The sequence below is a fragment of the Pleurodeles waltl genome, chromosome 2_2 (genome assembly GCF_031143425.1).
Source record: "Pleurodeles waltl isolate 20211129_DDA chromosome 2_2, aPleWal1.hap1.20221129, whole genome shotgun sequence".
In the NCBI taxonomy this organism is placed as follows: domain Eukaryota; kingdom Metazoa; phylum Chordata; class Amphibia; order Caudata; family Salamandridae; genus Pleurodeles; species Pleurodeles waltl.
The window spans coordinates 784,711,050-784,737,463 of record NC_090439.1 but is presented as its reverse complement, the minus strand read 5'-3'; the positions used below and the strand labels follow the sequence as shown (position 1 = coordinate 784,737,463).

General features: G+C 42.2%; 1 protein-coding gene across 1 annotated transcript in view; it reads left to right on the top strand.

The window, feature by feature from the left end:
• LOC138282619 (myosin heavy chain, clone 203-like) overlaps window positions 1–26,414 on the top strand; it is a 262,838-nt gene that overhangs the window by 74,355 nt on the left and 162,069 nt on the right. Inside the window, exon 4 of the mRNA XM_069220406.1 lies at window positions 24,776–24,853. Coding sequence (XP_069076507.1) covers window positions 24,776–24,853 — 78 coding nt within the window. The remainder of the gene's footprint in view (window positions 1–24,775; window positions 24,854–26,414) is intronic.

The window sequence follows — 26,414 nt, the reverse complement described above, 5'->3', positions numbered from 1 at the left end:
GGAGTGCCCAAAAGCACAAGGTGTGCAATACTCAGAGACATGGCCAAGGTAAGAAAGGCTGAAAGACGACCACCACTGAACAAGACACACAAGCTGAAACGTCAAGACTGGGCCAAGAAATATCTCAAGACTGATTTTTCTAAGGTTTTATGGACTGATGAAATGAGAGTGAGTCTTGATGGGCCAGATGGATGGGCCCGTGGCTGGATTGGTAAAGGGCAGAGAGCTCCAGTCCGACTCAGACGCCAGCAAGGTGGAGGTGGAGTACTGGTTTGGGCTGGTATCATCAAAGATGAGCTTGTGGGGCCTTTTCGGGTTGAGGATGGAGTCAAGCTCAACTTCCAGTCCTACTGCCAGTTCCTGGAAGACACCTTCTTCAAGCAGTGGTACAGGAAGAAGTCTGCATCCTTCAAGAAAAACATGATTTTCATGCAGGACAATGCTCCATCACACGCGTCCAAGTACTCCACAGCGTGGCTGGCAAGAAAGGGTATAAAAGAAGGAAATCTAATGACATGGCCTCCTTGTTCACCTGATCTGAACCCCATTGAGAACCTGTGGTCCATCATCAAATGTGAGATTTACAAGGAGGGAAAACAGTACACCTCTCTGAACAGTGTCTGGGAGGCTGTGGTTGCTGCTGCACGCAATGTTGATGGTGAACAGATCAAAACACTGACAGAATCCATGGATGGCAGGCTTTTGAGTGTCCTTGCAAAGAAAGGTGGCTATACTGGTCACTGATTTGTTTTTGTTTTGTTTTTGAATGTCAGAAATGTATATTTGTGAATGTTGAGATGGTATATTGGTTTCACTGGTAATAATAAATAATTGAAATGGGTATATATTTTTTTTTGTTAAGTTGCCTAATAATTATGCACAGTGATAGTCACCTGCACACACAGATATCCCCCTAACATAGCTAAAACTAAAAACAAACTAAAAACTACTTCCAAAAATATTCAGCTTTGATATTAATGAGTTTTTTGGGTTCATTGAGAACATGGTTGTTGTTCAATAATAAAATTAATCCTCAAAAATACAACTTGCCTAATAATTCTGCACTCCCTGTAGATGACAAGCATTCATTAGAGGGGCCATCTTAGGGCCGCATTTACTATGAATTTTCTGTCAAATTATGAGGAGTTTGAGCGCACACTGCAATGCTCACGCATTGAAAAGTGTATTTTCTTTTTATCATATCAAATCATCATATTTTGCTTATTTTAAAGGAGTTTGGCCAAAGCAATCAATAATTTTTTTTCCAATTTTTATTTATCAAACTTCGAATGCTGAATTGTTGTGCATTCTGCGAAGCACACACAATATAAGAGACTATGGGCCTGATTCTAACTTTGGAGGACGGTGTTAAACCGTCCCAAAAGTGGCGGATATACCACCTACCGTATTACGAGTCCATTATATCCTATGGAACTCGTAATACGGTAGGTGGTATATCCGCCACTTTTGGGACGGTTTAACACCGTCCTCCAAAGTTAGAATCAGGCCCTATGATTTTCAGAAATGTTTATTAATCTGTACTGTATTGAAACCTCATTCCACCAGTGCTCCTGCCTGTTCAGTACCACTAGCTGGTTCTTACGGGTTCAATGTATACAAATATAAATATTTCTGGCGCCGACTCACTGTTTTGTTCGAGCTAACAGCTGCACCATGAGACATATGAAAACAGAGTTGAAGTACGACAAGACCAAAGTCTTTTTTAAATGTCGTTTCATTTTTTGAGATGGAGCTCATATTAATTTTGGGACCGCTCTATATCCACAAGCAGCCACAGATTATATCTAAAATATCAACTCACCTCATTTCTTCCCTGGTGAACTTAAAAGAAACTTGAAACATTGGTTCAGATCCTTCAGTAATTACCTCATAGAAATTGAAGGTGAGAAATGTTTGACTGCAAGGGCAAATTTGCAATATTTTTTCATCGTTTGGTTTATGAGAAACAGAATATTTTTGATCACTTCTCAGGTTGGGAACTGGAGGAGAACCTGAAGCTTTAGACATTAATGAAGAGTCAGAAATTAGATGAAAAAGTCACTTTGTTTCAGAACACAGCATTGTAGCTGAAAGGAGAAAGTTTCTTATTAGGTGTAAATTGGCAAGAGTCAAAAGCACAATATGCTGCAGTTCGATGCATGTAAACATGAAAACTTTGTGTGTCAAATTATAAGAGGCTATACTATGCGCCATAGGTAACCCGAAAAGGCCAAGGAAAGACTCTTTAGATGGCAGAACAGAAAATGACGTTCGCCAGGGGGATAGCATAGTCTGTGGAGTGTTCAAAGTGCCTAACCTAATCCACAGTTACCTGAAAGTTACCAGAGTTCGGTGATTCTTGTGACTAAAGAACACTTTAGGGTATGACAAACATTCTGATAAAAGGAACAACAAGGATTACTCAGATGTATTCAGATTAAAATGTTTGCTCTTGTAAACATCAAGAGCTGATTTATTTTTTATACATATTCCTTACGATCTTTCTGTTGTTCTTCCATGAGTGGAGTTTCTCTCTGCACCCACCACAGTTTGCAGATATAGTAGACCGAGTAGAGCCGTGATGCATACTCCGTTAATAAAGACCTCTATAAATGTATATGGCTTTAACTCATGGGAGTATTACTAGCCTAGACGGAAATTAACCCAATCTTCTTAGGTATGTCTCTTCGTTCTGGACAATGATGGATAAACTATCCCCAGGCCTCACATTCCTAGCATTACATTCCTTGGGCATTTGTTTAAACTATGTTGGGAGACTCCTCAGATGACAATGCAGGGATTGTGGGCCCGATTCACAAAGGGCCTCCGCACTCGTAGCAGAGGCCCCGCAGTCGTGGCAGGGGTTCCCCACTAGTGGCGGGACCTCTGTACTGCATTTAACCATTGCTGAGGTCCGGCTACCAGTGTGGGCCCACCAACACGAGTGTGACTCCCGCTCCACAACTGCGGACCTCTGCCATGAGTGCAGAGACCCTTTCGGAATCAGCCCCTCTGAGTTTATATGGAATACATATTTTACCAGAGGATGCTGTAAGCTCTCCATGATGCTTGTGATTAATGAGATTAGTATATTTTGTGGCTTTGTCTCCCATTTGGTTTTGAGTTCATTGGTATGAAAGAATAGGCAGACTCAATAGCTGTAGTCAGGGTAATGTGGGAGTGTGATTGTACCCCTTGTTGAATCGAATGGGGAGGAGGCGTAAAAGCTTCTCCAAATATATTTTCTTGATTACTTGTGGTATAATTGTAGTCTCCAGGTATAGCCATTGAGCCCTGAAATCTCTTAAGCAGCAGTAAAGGATTATGACATTCCCACCGCCATGTCATCTTTCAGCACAAAAGTTGCTGCAACACTCCAATCCCATTGTATACAGTGTCTCTGACTGGGCTAGCAGCTCGGTATGCACCCTGTACATCACTTGAAGGGAGAGGAGCAAAGCACTGACCTGCACCTCCAAATCGGCGAGACAGCCACTGGGGCAAACCTTTCACAGCTTGTAAAAAGGATGTCGGAACCTGCACATTTATGTATTGTTGCACTAATGAGAAAACATTCAGCAGCACTTTAACAGCTACATCGTCAGCTAGATACCGAAGGGCATCCTATCAAAGTTTTTCATTCTAGGTTTATTGATCCCATTAGCTCTGTCTGATACAATAAAAATCTCTTTTGCGTCCCAGAGCTACCTATTTTTCTTGGATGGCTTGCTATAAGTGTCATTAGCTTTTAACTAACTAGATAAAATATGTATTGCTGATAGTTGCATAGATGATAAAGGGTTCAGTCTTTCAGTGAACTATGTAAACAAGTGGTCTATTGAGCTAGACAGCAAAGAAATAGGACAGTGATTGGTAGAGAGGCAGTGGTCTCCAGTCTTGTGGCTGTCCAGGTAGAAGGGGCTACCGATGAGGAAAAGCTGCAGTTTGCTTGTGCAAAAGAGCCATACTCAGATCAATTAATATGCTACAAAGAGGTTTGGTCTTATCAAAGAAAGTGCTGTGTATGGAGCAGGTCTGAGGAAAGATTGATACTTTCATGCGACCTTCAGAACATTTGAGACAGAGTCCAGCATTCGCCATCAGGCCTAAGCGCACTGAGAATGGGTGGGATCGTGGTTGGATCCTTATGAACATGATGACCTTGCTTGCCTGATATGTGGGAATAATGAGCTCTCATGATAGGGAGAATTATAGTTCAAGGCTGTTGTGCCTTTGTGCAAGTTGAACATTTCTGAAATTTGGAATGGGCCACTTCAAAGAGAGATAATGATAACAGCATGACCTATATCAGGTCAGATGTATTAATCATAAGTTTCATGTTCATTTGTTTATGTTTAAGTTAGCATAACCAGACTGAAAAATACATCTACTAGGTCGTTTTCCTTTTGCATTGACAGCTGGAGACAACGCAGCTTTTAAGAGTGTAATTGCAAGTTTTCTGAGTGCATGTTTTGATTTCTGCAGTTAGGGATTCTTTTAGTTTCTGCCTGCATTTTGATAGCTTGTGGCCACTTGAAAAGGGTGATTTTGTACCTTATGTATCCTGCAGAAAAAAATCTGTGCCTGCGTCGAACCCTCTGAATTGAACTCCTGAATTATATTCCTTCATCCTTGTATATCAACTCACTTTGAGAACTGAATATATATTTTTGAAGTACTTATTTTTTTTTTACCTTATAGGAGAATTAGTGTTTGTTTTTGTCAGAACCCCTTTTAGAGGGCCATAGGGAAAGTATGGGCTACTGAGCCTAACTGTGGGAGTTGTCCCTGCTGCCCCAGGGCCCGACTTATTATGGATCCCAAGCAACTAGGCCATGACCCTCTTCAGCACTTGACTCTCACTGGTGGCATGGGTCGAGCAGTCCAAGGCTTCTTGGGGGTAGGTAGATGTAGGAGGTGAACACAGGCTCACTATAGCAACAATAAATAATTATTCAGTCAAATACTTTTTCTTTTATGAAAAAAGGAGTATTTATATATGAACACAAAGTAGAGTACGGCTCTTATGTTCAATAGGCAGGTCCCTTAAAATCCCACTTCCCCCTCAGTACTGGCAGTGGTAATTTCCCATTCACCGTAGGAGACATTCAGGTTAAGTCCTACTAGTAATCTGAGTCTCAGGAGTCCCACTCCGACTCTTCCCAAAAAAAGTGTCCCAATGCCCAAAGCGCTAAGCGGCAGAACAAGTTCCCCAGTACCATCCAGCCCTGCAATCAGTCTTACCTTCATCTCCAGGGGTTGCTCTATCAATCAATCAGTCAACTTGTAAAGCATGACTAGTCATCCGTGAGGGTATCTAAGGTGCTGGCACGGTCCAGGGTCTCTGTCAAAGAGCCAGGTTTTCAACATGCTATGGAACTCCTGTAGAGTAGGGGAGGTTCTGAGATGCAGGGGGAGGCCAGTCCAGGGTATGGCTGCAATGTAGGAGAAGTTGCATCCTCCTGCTCTGGAGGTATGGGCCAGCGCGAGGGATGTGGAGCAGAGGTGTCTGGAGAGCTTGTGGTATCTCAGGCGGTGGTTGATGTAGGCAGGTCCAGAGTCATGCAGGGCTTGAACACATAGGTAAGGAGCTTGAACTAGCATCTCTTCTGAACCGGAAGCCAGAGGAGTTTTATGAGGTGAGGGGTTATGTGGGTGCGACGAGGGAGAAGCAGAATGAGTCGTGCTGTGGCATTCTGGATGGTCTATAGTTTTTTAACTAGGTGGACCTCGATCCCTACGTAGAGGGTGTTTCTGTAGTCCAGTGATCTGGTGACAAGGGCTTGGATGATTGTGAGTCTCGTGTTTTGGGGAAGCCACTGGAAAATCTTATGTAACATGCACAGGATGCAAAAGAAGGAGTATGACACTGCATCGGCTTGGGACCTCATGGTGAGTTTGCTGTCCAGGATGATATAGAGATTCCTAGTGTGCTCAGCTGGGTTTGGAGCAGGCCCCAGTTCTGTGGGCCCCTAGGAGGTGTCCCAGGGAAGTTGTCACTGCCGAAGATCAAGACTTCCATCTTGTCTATGTAGAACTTGTGGCAGTTATTCCACATCCAGTTGGTGATTCTGCTCATGCATTGGTGGAAGCTGGTTCTGACCACCGTGGAGTTTTCACAGAGGGAGAGGATGAGTTGCTTGTCATCAGCATAGGATATATTGTTGAGTCCGGTAGGATCTGACTATGTAGGCAAGGGGGGACATGTGAATGTTGAAGAGGGTGTGGCTGAGTGACAAGCCTTGAAGGACTCCACAGATGACTGGAGGTGAAGGGTGGAAGTCTGACTCATTGTGTTCTGTTAGTGCAGAAGGAGGCGAACCATCTGAGGGCAGCTTCTTGAGTGCCTATATAGTGAAGTCTAGCGATGAGCATGTGGTGGTAAATGGTGTCTAATGCTGCTGAGAGATCGAGGAGGATAAGGGCGTCTTTCTTTTTTTTGTCAAGGAGGCCCAGCTTGTCATATGTGGCCGTGATCAGGGCTGTTTCTGTGCTGTGGTTGCTGCAGAATCTGGATTGGGAGTCGTCCAGGAGGTGGCTGTGTTTCAGGTAGATAGTGAGTTGTTCTACAGGACTCCTTAGGAGCATTTCTCACTCAGACATCGCAAAGAGCTACAGCAGCTGCTGCTGGTGAGTAGCACTCACGGCTTTGCAGGGGCAGCAGCCTGGCATCCACAGCACTGTGAGTTCCTGTGAGCCTCCTCACAGGTGGGGGTAAGGATTCATTGGGTTCTGATCCTTTGTCGGAGCTCAGGCATACACTGGTCACCATGGCGTCCTCTCCTGTTTAAGACAGCTGAACTAGACAACGCCCCTTGTCCTTCATGTTGGCACCTGCTAGCATACAGCGTCACTGACTTCACTCCACACATTGCAATGGTCTGATCAATATGCTGTAATTTACTTTAAATGGTCACCCCCTCTGGCATATGGCTTCACTCTGCATGCAGCGACAGACTGATCAGCATGGCAGTAATTTTCATGGCAGCCTCCTCTGGCATACTGGGTTGCCGACTTCACTCAGCACACAGGCTACAGCCCAATCAGCATGGCAATAATCTTCATGAAATGGGATTGCCAACTTCACTTGGCACATGGACAACAACTCGATTAGTGCAACCTTGGCTAATTTCACATGGGCGACAACCCAATTGGTGCAGCGGCCGTCTTCTCACACCTTGCTACAGTGATCCACCTACCAGGATCCCCCACTGGACATCGCTCCCTCCAAGCGTTCTTCTCTTACTCACATGGCACGCTGGTCTTAGCAAGCAGGCTGGCACTGGTGCTCCAGGGGCAGAAGCTCTTGGATTTCCCTGGGTCATGTCGCCTCACCCAGCTGTGAGACTGGCAGACCTTAGCCCCCAGTCCTGGTCACAGGCAGAAGTCTTATATAGCTTCTCCTCCTCATGCATGACTGAGCGAGAGCATGACTGGCTGCTTTACAGTTTTATTGTCTCAGTCTTTGAAGTTTGTGTTAAAGGTCTGCTTCCTTTTGCAGTGCCCACTTCCCTCCCTTGCCCCTTCTCCAGGAAAGCAGTCTGACACAGCAAGAGTAACTTCAAATCTGATAGCCCCACAACATAGGCCATGGGAGTGTGTAGATGTTCACACCTAGATGTAAGCCACAGTGATGAGAGGTTACCCCGGGGCCCCAGCCCTACTCTTTATGATTCTCTTATCAGTCCCATCTCCTTCCTGAGATGCCCTAAGGCCCCTTTCCAGTGAGCTCTCCTTGAATCAAAGGTCACTATTTGAAGTATGCTGAAGAGCCTGACTCTCCTTCCTCTAATGTGCATCTCACCTAGCTCTCAGGAATGCAGCAATCCACAAATCTGCCTGTGGAAATTCCTCTACTGCCACATGCTCCTCCAGTCAGCCCTGGTTTCCCAAAATGGAACTCAGAGTCCCCTATGTATTGCACCATTCAAAGGCATACATATACACAGCACGTGCATGCAATCATATGTGCACTGCACAGCACTTCATTCTAATGATGTAGGCCAAGGGTGAGTTAAGCACACAGCAACACAATTCTACATGAGTTAGCCTGTATGCCTCACTCCAGTGACCCAGTTTAAGACCTGTTTACTTCTACTGATCACTACACGGTTTGCTGCCACAACCTATCTTGTGCTACTTAACTCCTGGCAAAAGCTGTAACCTTTCATTACTATGAGGGTAGCAGTGTGGGCGCACTCTTTGTACAAGAAGACCACAATCTGGGAGACAGGCCTATATCATGGTGCACATCTTTGATCCATGTTCGCCCAGGACAACAAAAATCAGCACCAGGGATCCAGACAATGTTGCAGCTGGGGTATTCAAGGCAGTGGTGTACATCCATCACTATGCAGAGGACTTTTCCGTCCCAACTGTTTTTGAATTTTTCTTTTCAGAAAGAAGATGCCTACTTGCCAAAAATTGTGCATGGCTCTAAAAATAGTTTTTATGACTCTTGTTTATTTAGCATAAATTAGCATATTGCTGACACTTCTGTTGGGTACCGCTTCTGAAGATAAGTGTGATTTACATCGTAAAATGTCTTTAAAAGTTAGTAAATTAGTTGATAGAGATGTTTCTGTTGCACATTTTAGGGAAATATTTATATTAGTTTGATAACAAAATATAGAGATTTTGAACATTACTAATTGCTATCTCTGTACTTACCTAACTAAAAACACAAAGTTAGCCTACCACCCTTTCAACAGAGCTACCGCTTGGTTGAACCCAAGTCCTTCGGAGGAAGAAACCCAAAATGTTTTTAGGGACCCTCACATATTCTATTAAGTCATGCTTCATCATGGGGTCCCAAGGGACCCAAGTCCCTATGAATCAGGGTAGGCTCAACCAAATCCCACAAAGCACTTTGGATATTTCTTCTGCTGAGGTCTAAACATATCGATAAAAATACCTAAAATGTCACACCAATATCTCCTTTTTTGGATGCCTTTGGTATAGTTAAAACACTCACTATTTTAGGGGAAGTTACTACCCCTCAACCTTGTTCTTTGTCACATGTTTCAAACTTTGCTAACAGCTTGTATGGGTCCCAGGCTTTCATCAGGACTTAATTCTCTGTATACTGTAATTTATTTCTCTTGTCAGGGAGGTCTCATCCTTATTTTCTAAGGTCTATGTCATACTGTGGACAGCACACAACATTCAAGAATCTGAAGCAGATCTACTTGCCTGTTTTCCAGTATGAAGGGCATACAGTAATGCCTTTTATCATCATGTCCATTAGCAACTCCGAAATAAAAAGGAGATGCCTTTATTATGAATGATGTTATCATTATTTATACAAATGAAGCACATCAAAAATGTTTTGTCAGGAAACACTCTTGCAAGCTGCTAAATGCAAATATGTCTCAAATAAAGACACCTTGCATTTGGAATTAAAAGAAACAATACTAAGGCAAATGTATCACAATTCATGTAACATTGTGAATTACACAAAATGTAAAACATAAAAAAAAAACTGAATATTGAAAATAGTTTGATTGCACTGCCGAGCTACTGAGGACCAAAAGGTTTCGAATGTACCAATTTATTCTTAACACAAGTGGAACATGAAATAGCATACTCGTGAGCATCAGAATATACTGTAGGCACCAAAAAGGTCAAAGATGAATCCTAATCATTCATAAACCCTCTACGGCCTGATCTAGCAGAATCATGACACATTATTATTACAGCCCTTTTGTAATTCCCTGATAGTCATCAAAATGGCTTGTTGATTAAAATGCAGTTCACTCTGTCATGTCTGTAGACTTTTCAAGTGAAGCTCCTCCAGTCCTTAGGATCCATTTGTCCTTGATTTTCCATAACCCTTTCCAAAAAGACAACAATTCCAATCATACAAATTATGGGCTGATCAGAATTAAGAGAAGGTTCTGAATAATGAGATGGTAAGGCAATGGGCAATAAATTATTTGGGCCGAGAATATAGGTTATCACAGAAACATACTGACCAAAGTAAAATACACTTCTGGATTGAAGATTATTGTTGTGTTGCACATTTCGCAGATATTTTAAATTCCTATGATCAGTTTAAATTCCAAAAGTTTCTTTAGTGCCCATCTAGAAGCTACCTACACAGTTAATAAATCGTTCATGAATTGAGTAATCCCGTTCACTCTCTGAGAAGACATTGTGTAAATAGAAAACAGGATGATCACTTCCATCACTTTCATTTAATTAGAACAACATGGTCCCCACAGCTCTTTCAGAACAAACAGTCTCAACAATTAATTTGTCAGATTTACCAGGATAACACAAATTTGAACCTTGAGTAAACATTCTCTTGAGCACGTTGAACAGCCTCATATGTTGAGCATCCCAATTAAAGTCACCCTTCAGATTTTCTTTCTTCAGAACCTGAGTAACACTGGTCAAACCTGCCACATTCTTAATACACTAATGATAATGATTTTTAAAATTTGCAAAACCCAGAACACATGGTGTTTCTTTAACACTAGTATGCCATTCCAAAATAGCTGATATTTTTTTTGGATCCACAGTTAACTTGAAAAGATCACACTATTATCCAAGTAACCAACGCAAAATGATTCACAACATCAGAAAAAATGTAATTCATGAATCATTGGTAAATAGAGAAGCGTTGTTTTCTACTTATTGCCTTCCTTCATATGTAAAAGATAAGTACTTCACAAATCAAGCTTTGTGATTATTTATGCTCCTTGTACAGAACATAGGGTGTCTTTAATGAGAGGTAAAGGATCTCAATATTTGACTGTAATTTGAATTAGTCCTTAATAATCATTACAAGGCCTATGATCTTTTTCTTTTTTTTTAGAACAAAAACAAAGGTGTTCCAGCTGGTGCGGATTATTGGACAATCATTCACTTTCTCATTCTCTGACACAGAATAAATTAGCCCAAATGGTACCTCAGCATCAGGTCCAATTTGTATAGTACATTCCTATTCCCTATGAGGAGGAAGCAAGCAGATCTCAGATTTAACAGTAAATGGCGCCATCTTCATGATACTTTGAGAGGCACTAATGAAAGATTAGCCACAATTGAATTTAAAGTTGTAGTAGGAATTTTCATATCTTAATTGGGTGACCAGAAGTCCAGATGCATAACAACGATGATGGTAGAATATCAATGATAACAATATTGTTTTAGTAGGCCAATTCACATTCAGATTGTGCCTGTTTAGCCAAGAAATTCCCAAAAATTATGGTATAGTTAGGAGAGTCTATAATATCAATACTTAGGACTTCTGAACGATCTCCAAAAAGAGACCTAAAACGATTATGAAACCTCCTGAAGCCAATGGAGAAACATCAACTGTTTAGACCACCTCCGGTACCTCCTTCACATAGAAATATTATTTTAGGGCCCAATCATAGTCAGAAAACATTTCACTATGGAACAGTAATTATTCTTCCATTTTCATTACAATTGATAATAGGACCAATTGACTTTCAGAGTCACTCACTGAATATGCAATATATGGAAGCCATCATACACCGTCTTTCTCTTTATCATAGACCAGATGTTTATGAAAATCCCTCTGAGAACAAATTGAGCTGCATGGATCATGTTTCCAGGCTCACTATAATGTAAACTCAGCCCTGCTTCCTGATGAATTACTTTTTCATCCTCTGTTAACAGACCTCTAACTGTAGATCTTTGCATACCTTTTTCTGGAGCCCACATGCCTTTCAGTTCAGAAAGATATTTGTATTTTGAAGGGTGCAGTAAGGTCAACTCTCAACCTATTCTTTCCTTTTCAGCAATCGATTTTCACATAACAGTAGACAATCTACAAGTTCAGCGAATGAAGCCGGGTATGGGTACAGAAGATTCCATCAATGCAACTAGCATTGTGGGACTTTTTGACAGTTTGCTTGTGTTAATGTAGTATGGAATATGTTTTTATGTGTGTTTTGTGCTCCCAGTATCTCCCTCACCCTTCAGCCCTGTAGGATGTGTGTTCTCTCAAGTTCAGGGACACAGGCCATATCATTGGTAGACATATCATTAACACAGTCAATGCACTACTTAACCTCCAGGAAAATTCCAGAATGGTACATGTTCCTGAGTTAGATCTGTTGCAGGATGGGGGTTAAGGTATTTGTTAGTTCATTGTTTGACAGAAATGTAAAACTGCTATGCATTAAGTGATAAATCCAGAGTGTGCAATAGGCACAAGGTACCAACTTGTAGTCATATAACTATGGCAAGTTATTAGTTGGCATAGCAAGTGTGGAAGAATGGGAATATGCACTGATGTGGCCCAGTTGTTAGTGTATTGGAATGTCATACCAGCACTGACTTTGCATTTGAGAGCTCTGTGTCCTGCAGAATGTGTTGTGTGGTAAGCAGAAAATTGTCTAATCTGATGCTTTACTAAGAAGTTCAAGAGCTGGGTGGATACCAGCGGAGGTTCATGCATAAGGAGGAGGAGCACCACTTCCCCCCGCAATGTGAGTATGGAAAGGATGAAAAATAAAATGGTAAAAAAATGACTATATTACCATTTTATTTTCTATTGTATCACCCCGAGCCGAGTGTGAGGGCGGAGTGAGGCCAAAGGGCCTTTGCTGCTGATTGGAAGGGAGGAATGGTGGCCATTTCAGTTTGAAGTGCGGATATTGGTTTGGCCTGCTGTTTTATGATGGCCAGCCCCACATGCGCACTTCAAACCTCTTCAACCCGAGCTGTCTTAGACAGCTGGGTAGAGAGCAGGCACTAGCCACCAGTGCCTGAGGAAGTGTTGTGCCAGCCCACTCAAAACACTCTTGGAGTTTGTCTCATGCTGCTTAACGTTATTGAAAGCATGAGAACAGAGTCTGGATTGGTTAAGGATGTTGGCTGCTGGAGTAAATCTGACGCTCGGAGACACGGACTAGAGAATATCAAGGATGTGCTGCAGCTAAAGGGTAAGCAAACATTTAATTTTTCATTATGATTAAATGTTAATGTAATGCATGCCAGGTCAGTAGTTTAGTTACTATATTTATGCCTTTTTTAAATCTTGCATAAGTTGCATTCCTGGCCGTTAGCTCTTTCCAGCATGTTTTCCCGTGTAAGTTGTTTCTTTATAGGTAAGAGGGTATAGTGTAATGGCCAGAGCTACCACCTTTGGAGCTAGGGAAGCAGGCTCGAGTCTCTGCACCTCCTCAGCATCCTGTGATTCTGGGCAAATCACTTAAGCTCACCATGCCCATAAAAAATGAAGGTGAACCTGTATGATGTAACTGATGCTCACGTAAAGCACTTCAATACCTTCAGGTTGAGTTCATGCAAAACAGATTGTATAATGCATACTTTGAACTCTGTGTTTTAATGTTTGACTTGTGAGCTGTGAGAAACTGGCACTGCCTTACGCCTCCAGTCCGTAGCTCTAAATTGCAGTCCATTATTAACAAAACATTTAACAAGCCGCGATTGGAAGCTTTGGTGTTGAGCCTAAGGACATTGCTGGATTCTCACAGTGCCTGTCGAAATATTCACTTCACTTGTCCCACCAATTTCATATGTCACCAACCACCACTGGTGGATACCACCAACCAGGGATGCTGCCAGGCTGTTGGGGGAAAAGTAGAATAAAACCACAAGTGGACAGAGTTGGTACTATGAAGTTGAAGAAGATTGTCAAGGAGGGTTGTGTGAGCCCCTGTGTAAAAAGCTGAAGACAAGGCAGATGATTGGCTTTATTCCCATTCTTGGTATTGCAAATATGAAAGAGAAAGTAATGCATATGAAGTAGGACAGAATAGGTGCAAATCAACTATGAATGGACACTGCAATAAAAATGCTATAGAAACAGAAATAGCACAAAGTACAGTGAAAAAGAGTAAAAAGGAGTTAGAAGGAGTGAACTGGGGAGAAGCAGTAAGAGAGGATTTCTAAATAAAAAACTGGTCTTCAATGAGGAAGCTAATCATAACACACTTTTTTCCTTGTACCTTCATTAAGTGCTTGGAATTTAAATTTAAAGTTGTGATTTTTTTCAGCCTACCTTTTGAACACATTCCACTGTTCTCTATAAATCCAGGAAAAGGAAGCCATAGAAAATACTATTCTGTTAGTTATCAAATCATTTCTCTTTTATCTTCTACTACCTCCATTGACCTGTCCCCGACCCTCCTTAAGAGTAAACAGAATTTCAGACCTCAGGCAGGCTCTGGGTTTAAACATTCTGAAAGGGCATCCTCTAATATAACTGCAGCTGGTACAGGGCAAATGGGCCCCTTCCACCTCATAGACCTAGTGCCTTTGCACTGACTACAATGCTGGTAGCTATGTCCCTTCATGGAATGCAGCTAGATAGGATGCACACCTGCGGAGATCCCAGTTAGGCCCAGAAAATCTTCTGTGTTAATATCAAATTAGAGATTAAATTCACGGTTTGAATCACTGTAAGTTAAACATAGAAACAATTTTCGATTCCTGAAGTTAAAAACTGCCCACCTTCCTTTAAACAAACAGGGAGAAATTAGAACCATCAGATGCTCTTGCTAGTGCAGCAATCCTTAACTTTCCTGCATTTTAAGGTGCCTGGTAGATCCTGGTGAACAAACCTCCACTAGCTGAGGCAAGCAGAAAGTTGCCTGTCTGCTCCATAAGGAGTGCCTTCATCACTGGTGATTCTAGAGCTGACTTGACAGGTAAGGGGAAGTGACTTCAAGAGTTGATCCTTCAGCCAACATGACTTGCTATTAGTGCAGGGAAACCAGTCAGTCCTTAGCAAATTAAGGTTTTTGTAGACATTCTAAAAAGGAACAGCTGCTTGTTGAGGCTTATGTTTTCCGACGATTCATTTCACAATGTGCATGCCCGATCTGGAAACATGTGTCCCCTTACTTTCACCCTTGTTTTCAAACTTGGAGCCAGAATAGTTTCATTGCAAGACCTGAGCGTCCTCCCCAGACAACAAATCTGTACAAAAGATCCTGCTTCTGTTTAATTCCAAAGGCTTTATTCCAAGTTACATAGATCAAACGCCTAATCCACCCTTATGCTCCTCAAATGACAGCAATAGAACCCAGGGAGCTCCAAACCTACTAAGACCCAGCAACATTCCATCCCCTATGTTCCACCCAGCAGCTTCCCTGTTACAAGATACCACAAAGTCTGCATTTCAGCTATTCTGTTGCAGTGCCACAGAGAGTTACATGAGCCAGAGTTAAAGCTTTAAGTTTGACTCTAGTCTGAACAGGACTCCAGCGCATGCTGTTAGGGCAGATGTGGTGTTGTGTAGCCATTTTAGCTATAGTTCATGCACGTCATTTTAACACACTAGGCCAAGCCGCTGTGCGCTCTAACCTAGATATATTTTATTCGGCTTTATTTTATTATTGTTACAATAGCCCTTTGACGGTCTTGTTTTATTTTCTGTTTGTCTAACTGTTTATGCCTAGGCCAGCACTCTGTTCTCAAACAAGACATTCTTGCTCACTCTGTGCTTCTTCCAAGGCTACAGCACGGTACATTACCGGTGAAAGTGGTAGAAGTTTAGTCTCCAACATTCATAGAAAACACACATCCTTACGTAGGGACACATCCTTACGTAGGGACATTTTCTCAGAACATCAGCTGTGTTGTTATAAAAACACTTTCTTGTCCCTTACACATTAGAGGGAGATTCCAGCCAGAGAACCACAACTGTATGCTGATTGCCGAATTATTCACTACAGATGCTAACGCAGACCGCAGGCCTTTGCTCAGGTATGGGGGATGATGTCTTCCCAGGGGAACCCGAAGGGCAGAATTAGAGCTCAACATGCTGTGCTCTATCATAGCCTAGGTAGGAGTTAGTCTATTGATTATAGTGACAATATGATAGAATATTTCTATGCTTCACTCTCCTCGTCACAATTTTAATACTGTTATGCTGTGTCATCCTGGTTATTGCAGCTCACGCTTTGTTATCTAAGATGCAGTTGTTTTATTAAAATCATTATTGAAACATATACTGCCTCTGTTTGTCATTTATATATGAGACTAAGGTAACAGAAAGAAACGGATGAGACCTGAGTGACCACGGCTTCCCTGAGAAACCAATTATGTCATGCACTCGGCTGCCCAGTCATCCCTGCTCTCGGGTAGAGATGAGGCACTGCTAGTTAGCCGGAGCAAAACCCGGATTGGAGCGACAGTTGTCACCCGCAGTGGGTCAGACTTAGTCTCCCATGCCGCGGGCAATTCTGCCGCTCAAAATCTAGTACTCTCATGAGAATAATGAGAGCCTACGCGACAGTGGTATGGCATCTTTTTGCTGTATGTAGGGTTTTATGAGACTCATAGCTTGTAGAAATTCTCTATTTGTGCAGCTAAGCATGGAATTATAATAATTTTTATGCTGATGCTTCTAATAATCTTAGCATGATTTTGTTCTTCTACAAGAGGGGAATCTCTTCTCAGCAATTTCTGATGAAAGTTAGATGATGCAGATGATGCAACAACTGTGTTCACCTGGCTATCCATGGGCATACAGATATTATGATTTCTCACCATACTCACTATTTTGTTGTAGCGGGCACACCGTCACAGCGACAACAGAGTATCCTCCCTGCCAAACTGAAGTTCTGTCTGCCTCATTTACAGTGAGTGGAACTTCTGTATGTCAGCAACAGCGACTACTCCATTTCTGCAGCTAACATACACCTCTCACAACCCAATTGAATAAGGGTCATCTGACACTTGGCTATTTACCACCCACCTGATTCAGAGCGGGTGGTCAGATGGGCAGTTTTCACTGTCCTTAAATGCCGGGTAAAACCTGGTAATGAGAAGCAGTGAGAACTGCAAAAATGATCCCTGAACCATTGGATACAGCTGTCATTGTGTGGGGTCATGAGTGTTTTTATTTTCCAAAACAAAATACTGCATTGGGATTTTATTTTTGAAAATACAAAAACAGGTTAAAAGTTTGATGGACGGTACTGTCATGTTGAAGGAGCCGTCCATCAAACGTTAGCACATTGATAGGAACTGCCATGATGGGGGTTCTTGCCAATTTAAGAGATGTCCACTTGGCTGGAAGGCATCTCTAGGTCCGGGGGATGGGTCGTCCATCAAGGGCGATGGAGTATTTTACTCCATCACTCTGGCGGAGTAAATTCCGTCCTCCGCGGTCTAATTCATGCTTTTTATCTTGAAGCATAACTGCCAAGCAGCCTACTTTAAAAACAGTGAATGTTTTTGTCCTCTCTTTTTAAGAACTACATTTGTTCCCACCAGTAGGATGTCTGTTCTGACTACATTTCAAGAAAACTATTTTTTTAGATTACCCTAAACTGATCAATATGAGGCTTCTAGATGTATAGGATAGTGTGAGTGTTGTTCACATAATTATGTAAAGTCATCCTTCATAAGTGCAGCAGCTTATGCAGTGGCTTTATGTGTATGTTGGATAGGACCAATGACATACACTAACCCTGGGAACTCCAAAGAGGACTTGGCCAAGAGATAAATTGACTTCACAATCGATCAGAAAAAGAAAAACAAATGAGCTCCCAGCTAGTTACAGTCAACTCCACCTTGTCTTCCAGGCTGCAAAAGGATGGATTGGTTAAGGATGCTGTGGAAACAGGCGGCGTGGTGCTTTATTGTCATCGAAGAAGAAAGTGGTCCTGCTCCTTCTGAAAATGCTATCTCGGTCCAGGCACACCATTGAGAGTGACAGAATGACTAAAATCTGACAAACAGAACAGCTGGAACATGAGACACATGGCTGGGAAAAACAGTCTGGAGTGAGCTATTGAGAGCCAGTAAGTAGGTGACTGCGCAGTATTTAATGCTTCTCTGGGCCGTGTTGGAGGGCTTATAGAAAAGCCTGATCCATCTTGTCAAAATGAATGAGTGAAAAATAACAATCATCTGAAGAAAATCAAAAGACCAAAGGAACAGAAATGCACGCTTTAGAAGTTGCAACAAAGGACAGAAGCCCAGAGGGGAGGTCAACATCTCCATTCCCATTGAAGTATTCACCAACTCACTTAGCCCAACATCCTTCATACCAGCTTTCTATAAATTGCTCTTTTCATTTTGTCTTCATGCACCTCAGACTCCAAGTCAACTCCATACAGCAACTGTCTCACCCTCTAATGTATATGGACCGAATCCCTCTCACTCAGCCTTCTCTGGAGACAAACCAACGTGGCTGGAAAGTGAAAAGAAAAGGTGATTAATCATTGGACTTCATTCCCACTCCTGACCTCACCTATCCCTCCAACTATTCCCTCAAGATTCCCAGGTTACCCCCCCACTCTAGCATGGGGGCCCGTAGATTCTCCTTTTTCTGCTTATTCTGCTTAACATCACCCACCGCTATATCAATTTTTGCCATGTAAAATAGGGCATTGAGCCAATTCCTGTTTACCGGGGGGGCTGCTGTCACCCAATTCCAACATATTTCTCTACTTGCTAGAAGGATAGAGTAAAACGGCAAGTTCCTCCTTATTCTACTCCACCCTTCAGAACTTCGTGGTTGTCTAAAAATAATCAGAGGAAAACTTACCACGATCTCTCGCCTTAATATATTTGAGAGTGTTTCACAAACTTTTACCCAAAAGGAAAACACCGCTGGACATTCCATAAACATGTGGATGCCAGTTGCACTCTGCAATCCACATTTGGCACATTCTACCCCCACCTTCTTCATTTTGGAAAGCTTCGTCCGAGACATGTATGCCCTATGTATTGAAAAAAGGTGAATTTTCCTTAGCGGGGTAGGCTTAACAACATCAAACAGAGTCTTCATTGATTCTTGCCACCACCCTTCTACCTGATCCCGAGGCATATTATCTCCCCAGAGGCTTACTGGCAGTTTGAATTCCCCATCCAATAACTCAAGCATTTCCCAGTACCAGACTGACACCTTACATGTACTGGGGGAATCGCCATACAATTGTTTTCCCAAACGGTTTGTCACCCCCAAACTCACTTGACTATTCTATGACTAGTCTTTCAACTGAATTTACTTTAGTCTGGATAAGGTCCCCCCTGTTCTATCCTTTAGCTCTTCCCACGGGAGCAGGGATCCTTCCTGAAAGAGATCACCCCAGAAATCTAGGCTGGCCTCCCTGATGGGTATAGCTAGTACATCCTTTAGACACTCTAGTGTGCCCGGGGAATCCCAAATAGATGCTTTCTGACTATAGTATGTAGCCTTTGTTGCCAATCTTAGCTGGTACCAGCTGTTCGCCATATCTTGCAGAACCTTCAGTTTTACTTTTTTGAAGAACTTTAGATCTCCAAACTTGTACAAAAAATGTTTTGCTGTCCCTTTCACAGTACCTGTCATGACTTTAAACATGACCCCAATATATGTAGCATCCAGGGAGGCAAACAGCATCCTCGCATTCCTAAGTTGAAAGGCCCACACATAAAGTTGTATATCTGGCAACGTCAAGCCTCCCTTCTCTCCACTCTTGCACAACTTCTTCCAGGAGATCCTGACACCCTTATAGGACCAAATAAATTAGTTTATAGCCTGTTGCATTTTGTCCAAGGATCCTTTGTTCATTTGAAGAGGAATAGAGTTATGCACAAAATGTATCTTGGGGAGGATTACCATCTTAACCAGGTTAACTCTGCCCAGTACCGTCAGGGGGAGATGTGCCCATCTCTGAATTAATTTACTACAATAACCCAGAAGTTTTTTTCTGGTTCCTCAATGCAAGTTGTTCAATGTCCTGTGTAATCATTAGTCCTAAGTATCTCATTTCCAACTTCCCTTGCCACGTGCCATTCTCCTGGTTCCAGGACATTATTTCAGTTTTCCCTGCATTGACATGATATCCGAACACCCTTTCAAAGTCATCTGCTAATCTCAACAACCCTGGAAGAGCGGTTACCAGATCTGCAGTGTACACCATTAGATCGTCTGCATACATTGCTACAGTATTTTTCTCAGCCCTTCCATCTAAACTGAGCTACTGTGGGATCTTACCTTATTTTCCTAGCTAGAAGTTCTATGTATAAATCGGATAGCAGCGGGGACAAAGGGCAGCCCTGTCTGGTACCTCTAGCTATCCTGAAGGACTCTGTGAGAGTCCCATTTACCAGGACCCTTGCCAAATGAACCTGATATATCGGCCCAATAGCCCTACAAAATTTCTCACCTAAGTTAAAATATCTCAAAATAAAACTCAAGTACTTCCAATTAACCCTGTCAAAGGCTTTCAATGTATCCAGAGTTATAATACCTAAGGGGCCCTTTTGAGTAATAGCCAAATCTATCGCCCGAACAGTTTAAAAGTCAGTTCGTGTAAATTTCTACTCTGAATAAAACCTTTCTGATCTTCATGAATCAAACCCTTCACCACCCCACTCAGCCTATCCGCCAGTATTTTTGCGTATAGCTTGTAGTCGCTATTCAACCGTGATATGGGCCTATATGACTCGCACTTGACCAAACTCTTGCCCGGCTTCAAAATCAATGCAATAGTTGCCTCATTCCAAGAAGTTGTAATGGGAGAGTCATTCCCAAATATCCCTGTAAGTAATTCTGACATGGCTGGTACTATCAATTCCCCAAGAGCTTTATAAAACTCCACCGGGAGCCCATCTGCACTGGCGGCTTTTCCTCTTTTACTTTCTTTTAACACAGCTCTTATCTCCCCTGAAGAGATTGGTTCATTCAGAAGGAGCTGCTCCTCCTGTGAGAGTCTAGGGAGTATATCGTTCCCTAGCCAAAATGTAACATCCTCCTCCCTTATATTTAACTCTTCTGAATAGAGCTGTGAAAAGAATTTCAAAAATATACTTTCTATAGACTCTCTACTTGTAGTCCTACCCCCCCAACTCAATTTCTTTAATACAATTCCTCACTTGATTTATTTTTATCTTCCAGGCTAACAAGTTTCCTGGCTTTCTCCAAACTCAAAGTGGGCCAGCTTGCTCGCCTCCCATCTTTTAAAAATTCTTCCTTGTAAAACATCCTCCAGTTGCTGTTTTAAACCACTCAGCTTGTTATCCAATAGCTCAGTTTCCTGGTCCTCAGTACTCATTATTATTTGACTCCTACACTTTACCATTTAAGCTTCCAAGTGACCTATATCATTCCTGTATTGTTTATTTTTATAACTGGCTATACTTGTAATTGTCCACCGTAGGACCACTTTAAATGTATCCCATACAACGTTAGCCGGAGCTGAGCCTGAATAACCCTTAAAGAACTCCTCGGCCTCTGTGCGTAATTGAGATATAATTGCCTCATCTAGCAATAACGTACGATCTAACATCCACCTCCTACTTCCTACATCCTTTAAAAGCTTTATTTTTAACACTACTGCCGAGTGATCCGACAGATGGGTTAGCAGGTATACTATGTCATCTACTGCGCCACACCACCCCTGATCTACTAAAAAATAATCTATACGTGAAGCGTGACCATATTTGTTATTACTATAGGAAAAGACCTGTTCCATACCTGCTCTCTGCATCCACAAATCACACAACCCAAGGTCAATCATCATTCCTCTCAAATAACACTGAGACTTTGGCGTTGCTACTGATCTACTTTTCGTTGATCTATCCAAGTTGTTATGTAAAACTATGTTGAAATCTCCCGCCATTATAATTGGGTCTGGAAAATCCAAAAGTTGAGAAAACAACCTTCTAAGGGGCTCTATGTCATCACAGTTAGGGCCACAGTACCCCACCAGTGTAATGTTCCCAGCTGACATCTGTGACTTGACTATTATCCACCTACCTGCTGTATCTGATTTCACTCCCAATATTACCGCATTAGCCTGGTGCTTAATCAAGATAACCACACCCTTAGTGTTAAAATTATGATCAGTGCAAACACAATAGTGAACCCACTTTTGCGACTTAAACAACTCCTACATTCATCTCTAGTTAAGTGTGTCTCTTGCAAGATTAACACTTGAGTGGAGGAGTCTCTCAGGTACTGTAAAATCCTATCACTTCTACCTCTAGTCCTTAATCCATTTACACTCCATGTTAGAATCTGCACATCCCTACACCCGGTCCCCTGGGCCACGTGAATATTATCCAACAGTTGCGGTTAATTCAGTACTAGCTAAAGTGCACAAGTTTTTTTTAATTTTCTCCCACCTGCTCCCCACCCAGTGCCTTCCGGTTCCACACCACCATAGCCCTCCTACCCTGCCCTTGGAGAACCCCCCCTGGCATTATGGACTGATGTTAATCCAATTTTAGAGCGCTCCTGAGTTATTCCCATATGTAGCAAACTGGCCATTTTAACCTTACTCTACCCCCCTGCTTTTTATAACCTCCAACAGTTCATCCGCTGGATTAATCTCTCTTATATCATGGATTCTATTATTGTATATTACTCTTAGGCCACCGGGTATTTAAATTGCACTGCAGCGCCTAACCTTTTAAATTCTTCGATCCGTCTCCCTAGCTCCCACTGTTTGTTTTTAGTTACCCTGGACAAATCTGACCTGATCTCAAATGAGTCTTCTCCTCTTAAAGTTTTAAAGCCTAAGCGCTTTAGACAATATGTTTTCCTTCAATGAATAGGCTTGAAAATTTATCAGAATTCTCCGGGGCTTCTTATTTTTGGGGTTTCTCTTAAAGGGATCTCTATGTATCCTCTGAATATAATTCGCTATTTCTTCAGTGCTCTCCTCCAATAGAAGTGCAGTTTTTATCAGAGAGACCACAAACAATTTAAGATTCTCCCCCTCCGCTCCTTCCGGAACATGTAAGATTCTCAGATGATTTCTCCTGGAGCTATTTTCCAGCCGCTCCACCATATTGCGTAGCTCTAGTCCATTTTCCTTCAGGAGTTTTATTTCTTCCTTATACAGCCTCATTTCCTCCTTTACTGCACCCACTGACTCTTCTAGAACGTGGGTTCCTACCATCAAAAGGTCCAATTACTTCTCCAGGGCCTCACAGGTTCCTCTTATCTCCCCTTGATTCATTTCCGAAGTCGCAAAACCTTTTTTAATATCATTAGATGAAGCCAAAACCAACCTCTCTAATGAAGTATTTTGTGTATCTGAAGCAGGAGCAACAACTGAGGTAGAAGTCAGAGTCAGAATGGGGGACAAATGAGAATATGCTTGAGATACATCATCGCCTGGTGGAATAATATAAACACCGGCTGACATATCTGACGACCCCAAAACAGCTGCTGAAATTCCTGAAGGTGGACAGTCTGCTTCGTTGCCCAACTGCAAAGGACCAGGATACTCTCTGTCTCCATTTATCTCTGGGGTACCTAATGCTACCTGGAGTACTTGCAATTGAAATTTTGACCATGGGTTGTAGTCTCCTAACCCCTCCATTCCTAATGGGGCTATTTGCTCTCTATCGGTTACCTTTGATGAGACAGCCCTTTTTGGTGAGCTTATCTTAAGAAAGGACCTCAACAAGGAGGTAATTTTTTAATTAGGTTGGAAGGCTGGGTGTTTTTCTGCTTTTTAGCACCCTTATGAGTGCTCTTCTCACTGGCCTTATCACTGTTAACCAGTGTTTTCTTTGCTTGTACCTTACTTCACCTCATTAGGACTCCCCCACTCAAGACAATTTCATTCAGTCCCCCTTCCCGATTGGATCCTACCTCTCCATGGTGATCAGTTTCTTCCAAACCCAAACCAGGGGGTGAGCCACGACCCCCCCTTTCTCGGAGTCTTCTCGCCTTTGTAGTCGCCTCTGCCGCCTCCCCTGCCAGCTCCACTCCTCCTGAAGCCTGCCGTGACACGCCGAGCCTTGAGCCTGTGCTGGCTCTGCCACCGTTCCACCAGACAGGGAACCCGTGCACAGTCCGACGGGAGCGACAACGTTCCAGAGCAGCCCGGGTCCAGCCAGCGGCCGCGATGGGCCCATCGGAGCCCAAAAAAAAAACGCCTCCAGGTTGAGCGCTGCACCTTCACCTTTTCACGGGCGTGCGGGCAGTAACCTTCCTACATTACCGCCCGGGAAAACTCCGGTAAGCACCCTAGCGCGCTGCCACTACCTTGCAGCCCACCATGGTCTCTCCCTGCTGTCCTATAAATTGCTCTTGTAGATTTAGAAAATAAGTTAGCCGCCATATTTGCAGAGGCAAGACATACATATTTGCAGAGGCAAGACATACACTAAAGATGACCACAGAAGCATTACAACAAAGAACCATCCAGATTGAATCAATAAATACACATGGTCCAAGCCACTTTGGAAGGAGAGGGTTATTGATAATGAATCTGGCCCTCAGTGTATAAGGCAGTTGCTGAAGAAGAGGCACAGAAAAATCACAGAATTTCTTCAGGCAACACATGCAGTTATTTAAGTTCTGGGAAATGCAATGTTAAAATAGATGTGTTAATTATCCCCTTTTGTGATCTATGGGAAGTGTCTGAAAGAGCCATCACACATGATGTGAAGGTGAAAAAGTCGGATAATAAAATGAAGAGACTTGAAAAACGAGTGTCAGGCCAGCTCATTAATGTGGCAGAGGACGGGGCAATGGATTGGATGGGAGGAACCAGTACCATTTACCTGATCCTAACATTCTAAAAGAGGTGGACGAGATATTCCTCCTTTAGTGAGCACTGTCCTTGATAGACAGTAATAATGATGTCAGAATTTTTTTATTTTTGCTTCTCTTTTTTTAATCTTATTTCTCCTCGCCACATAGTCCTCATGCCATCAATCCATGGGAAGCTGATATGTTGAAGATTATGTTACCCCCACTTTCCGAAGCCAAATGTCACTTGATTATTGATATTTGCTATCTGGTAACATATTAATAAAAACGATAGAAAAATGAATTCAAGCAAAAATGTTCCTTAACATTGTTTTGTAAACAAAGGGACAGGCACAGAAAGCTACAAGTATTCAACCAAAAATCACATCCGAAGCAGAAAAAATGTTGAACACCATGAAGGTAAATGTAACTGTTTTATTTCTTTATCTTTGTACTATTTTGTGCTGCCACCTTTCTTGAATGAAAACTTGGTTACCATATATAGGCAATGAATGCATATGTACCTGTGTGCATCTGGTGCATACATACATACATGTGCTCTGTCTAGCATGTGCTCTCTTAATGTTGTACTCTGTGGCAAAGTTATACTGTACGTTGCGTATCCCAACTCCTTGTATCAGTTTGAGCTTTGTTGCCGCTCCTTTATATGTGCGTTTATTTTGATTCATTTCTTCTCTCTCTTGTATCTGTTTCCCTATTCTTGCATACTGATTTACTATGTTTGTAAAGGTCTGTTGTGGTTATTTTTGTCTCTCTCTAACATTTGATTCATTTTGTTTGAAGCAATTGTTTTTATCTGTGGGCTCAGAAAGTGCAGTCAATGTTCAGATGATTTTGGTCTGAACATTGACCTTGTGGAATTCGGCACCTACTTTAACCTATAGTTTGTACTAAAGGCCTTAACAAAGAAAAAGATACATTAAAAAGAAGGAAGTTAAGACCAAAGAAGGTCAAAAACCTAGTATGAAAAATTCCAGCAGGATAAAGCCCCAACCACCTTCATCAGGATCATCTGTTGTAAGCAGGCCTCTACCAGTTCTTATGGCTGGTTTTCTCTGGTATAAACCCATTCAGGTTCCATAGAAGTACACTGCAAGGGGAACTCCTTAAGAAATATTCATCACTAGGTTCTTCCTAGTTCACCTGGCGTCCACTTCCCGGTAGTGCCAGCCATCAATCTAGCTAGTTTGTCTAGCTAATGTGCATCAGGAGTTGGGCTTGATCCAGTATATTTATACTTATTTCGATTTTTTCTAACACACATGAGCTGCCAGCAGGTGACTTTACAGAGAAGGAGTGAAAACAAGGAGGGGGCCTTCAAAGCTCCCCTCGGTTTGATGCTCTCAGCTTTTCAGTTGGTTTTCTATCAATAATGTGATCAGTGTCATACCTCCCTGTTTTGTTTATAGGTCCTGAGCATTTTATTATTTTCTGACCTAGACTGTGTCATAAATAATTGATCTGGTGATCCAGAAGAAGCCCTTGTCTTCTTGTGACACTCAGATTCAGAAACCATCATCAATAGGCAGATTTAAATCTTGTGATGAATGGCAAAGGAATTATTAAACATACCATTTCTCCTTGAAACTGATAGAGATACATTTGTCAGTTTAGGGGCTACAATAAAACCCATGGTGGTGCATTTTTGTTGTTTGTAAAAATAATCCTTATTTGTTTACTTATTTATTTTTGACAGTTCTATAAAGCCCAAATGTGTCCCAAATATATCAGAGCGCTGTACAGAGCAAAGGTGATTGTTATTACATACATAAGCAAAAGAGAACATCTTGTTGATAAGAAAAGATAAGAAACAATAACTTTGTCCAGTCATGCATAATGGGAGATATGTTGTATCATCATCAATTAACTCCATATCCTCATCCTCAGATCAAGGTTCAGTTGCAGTTACGTTGCTGTTTGAGGTGTAGAGTGTAGTGTGATGTTGTGTGGTTATAGTGCT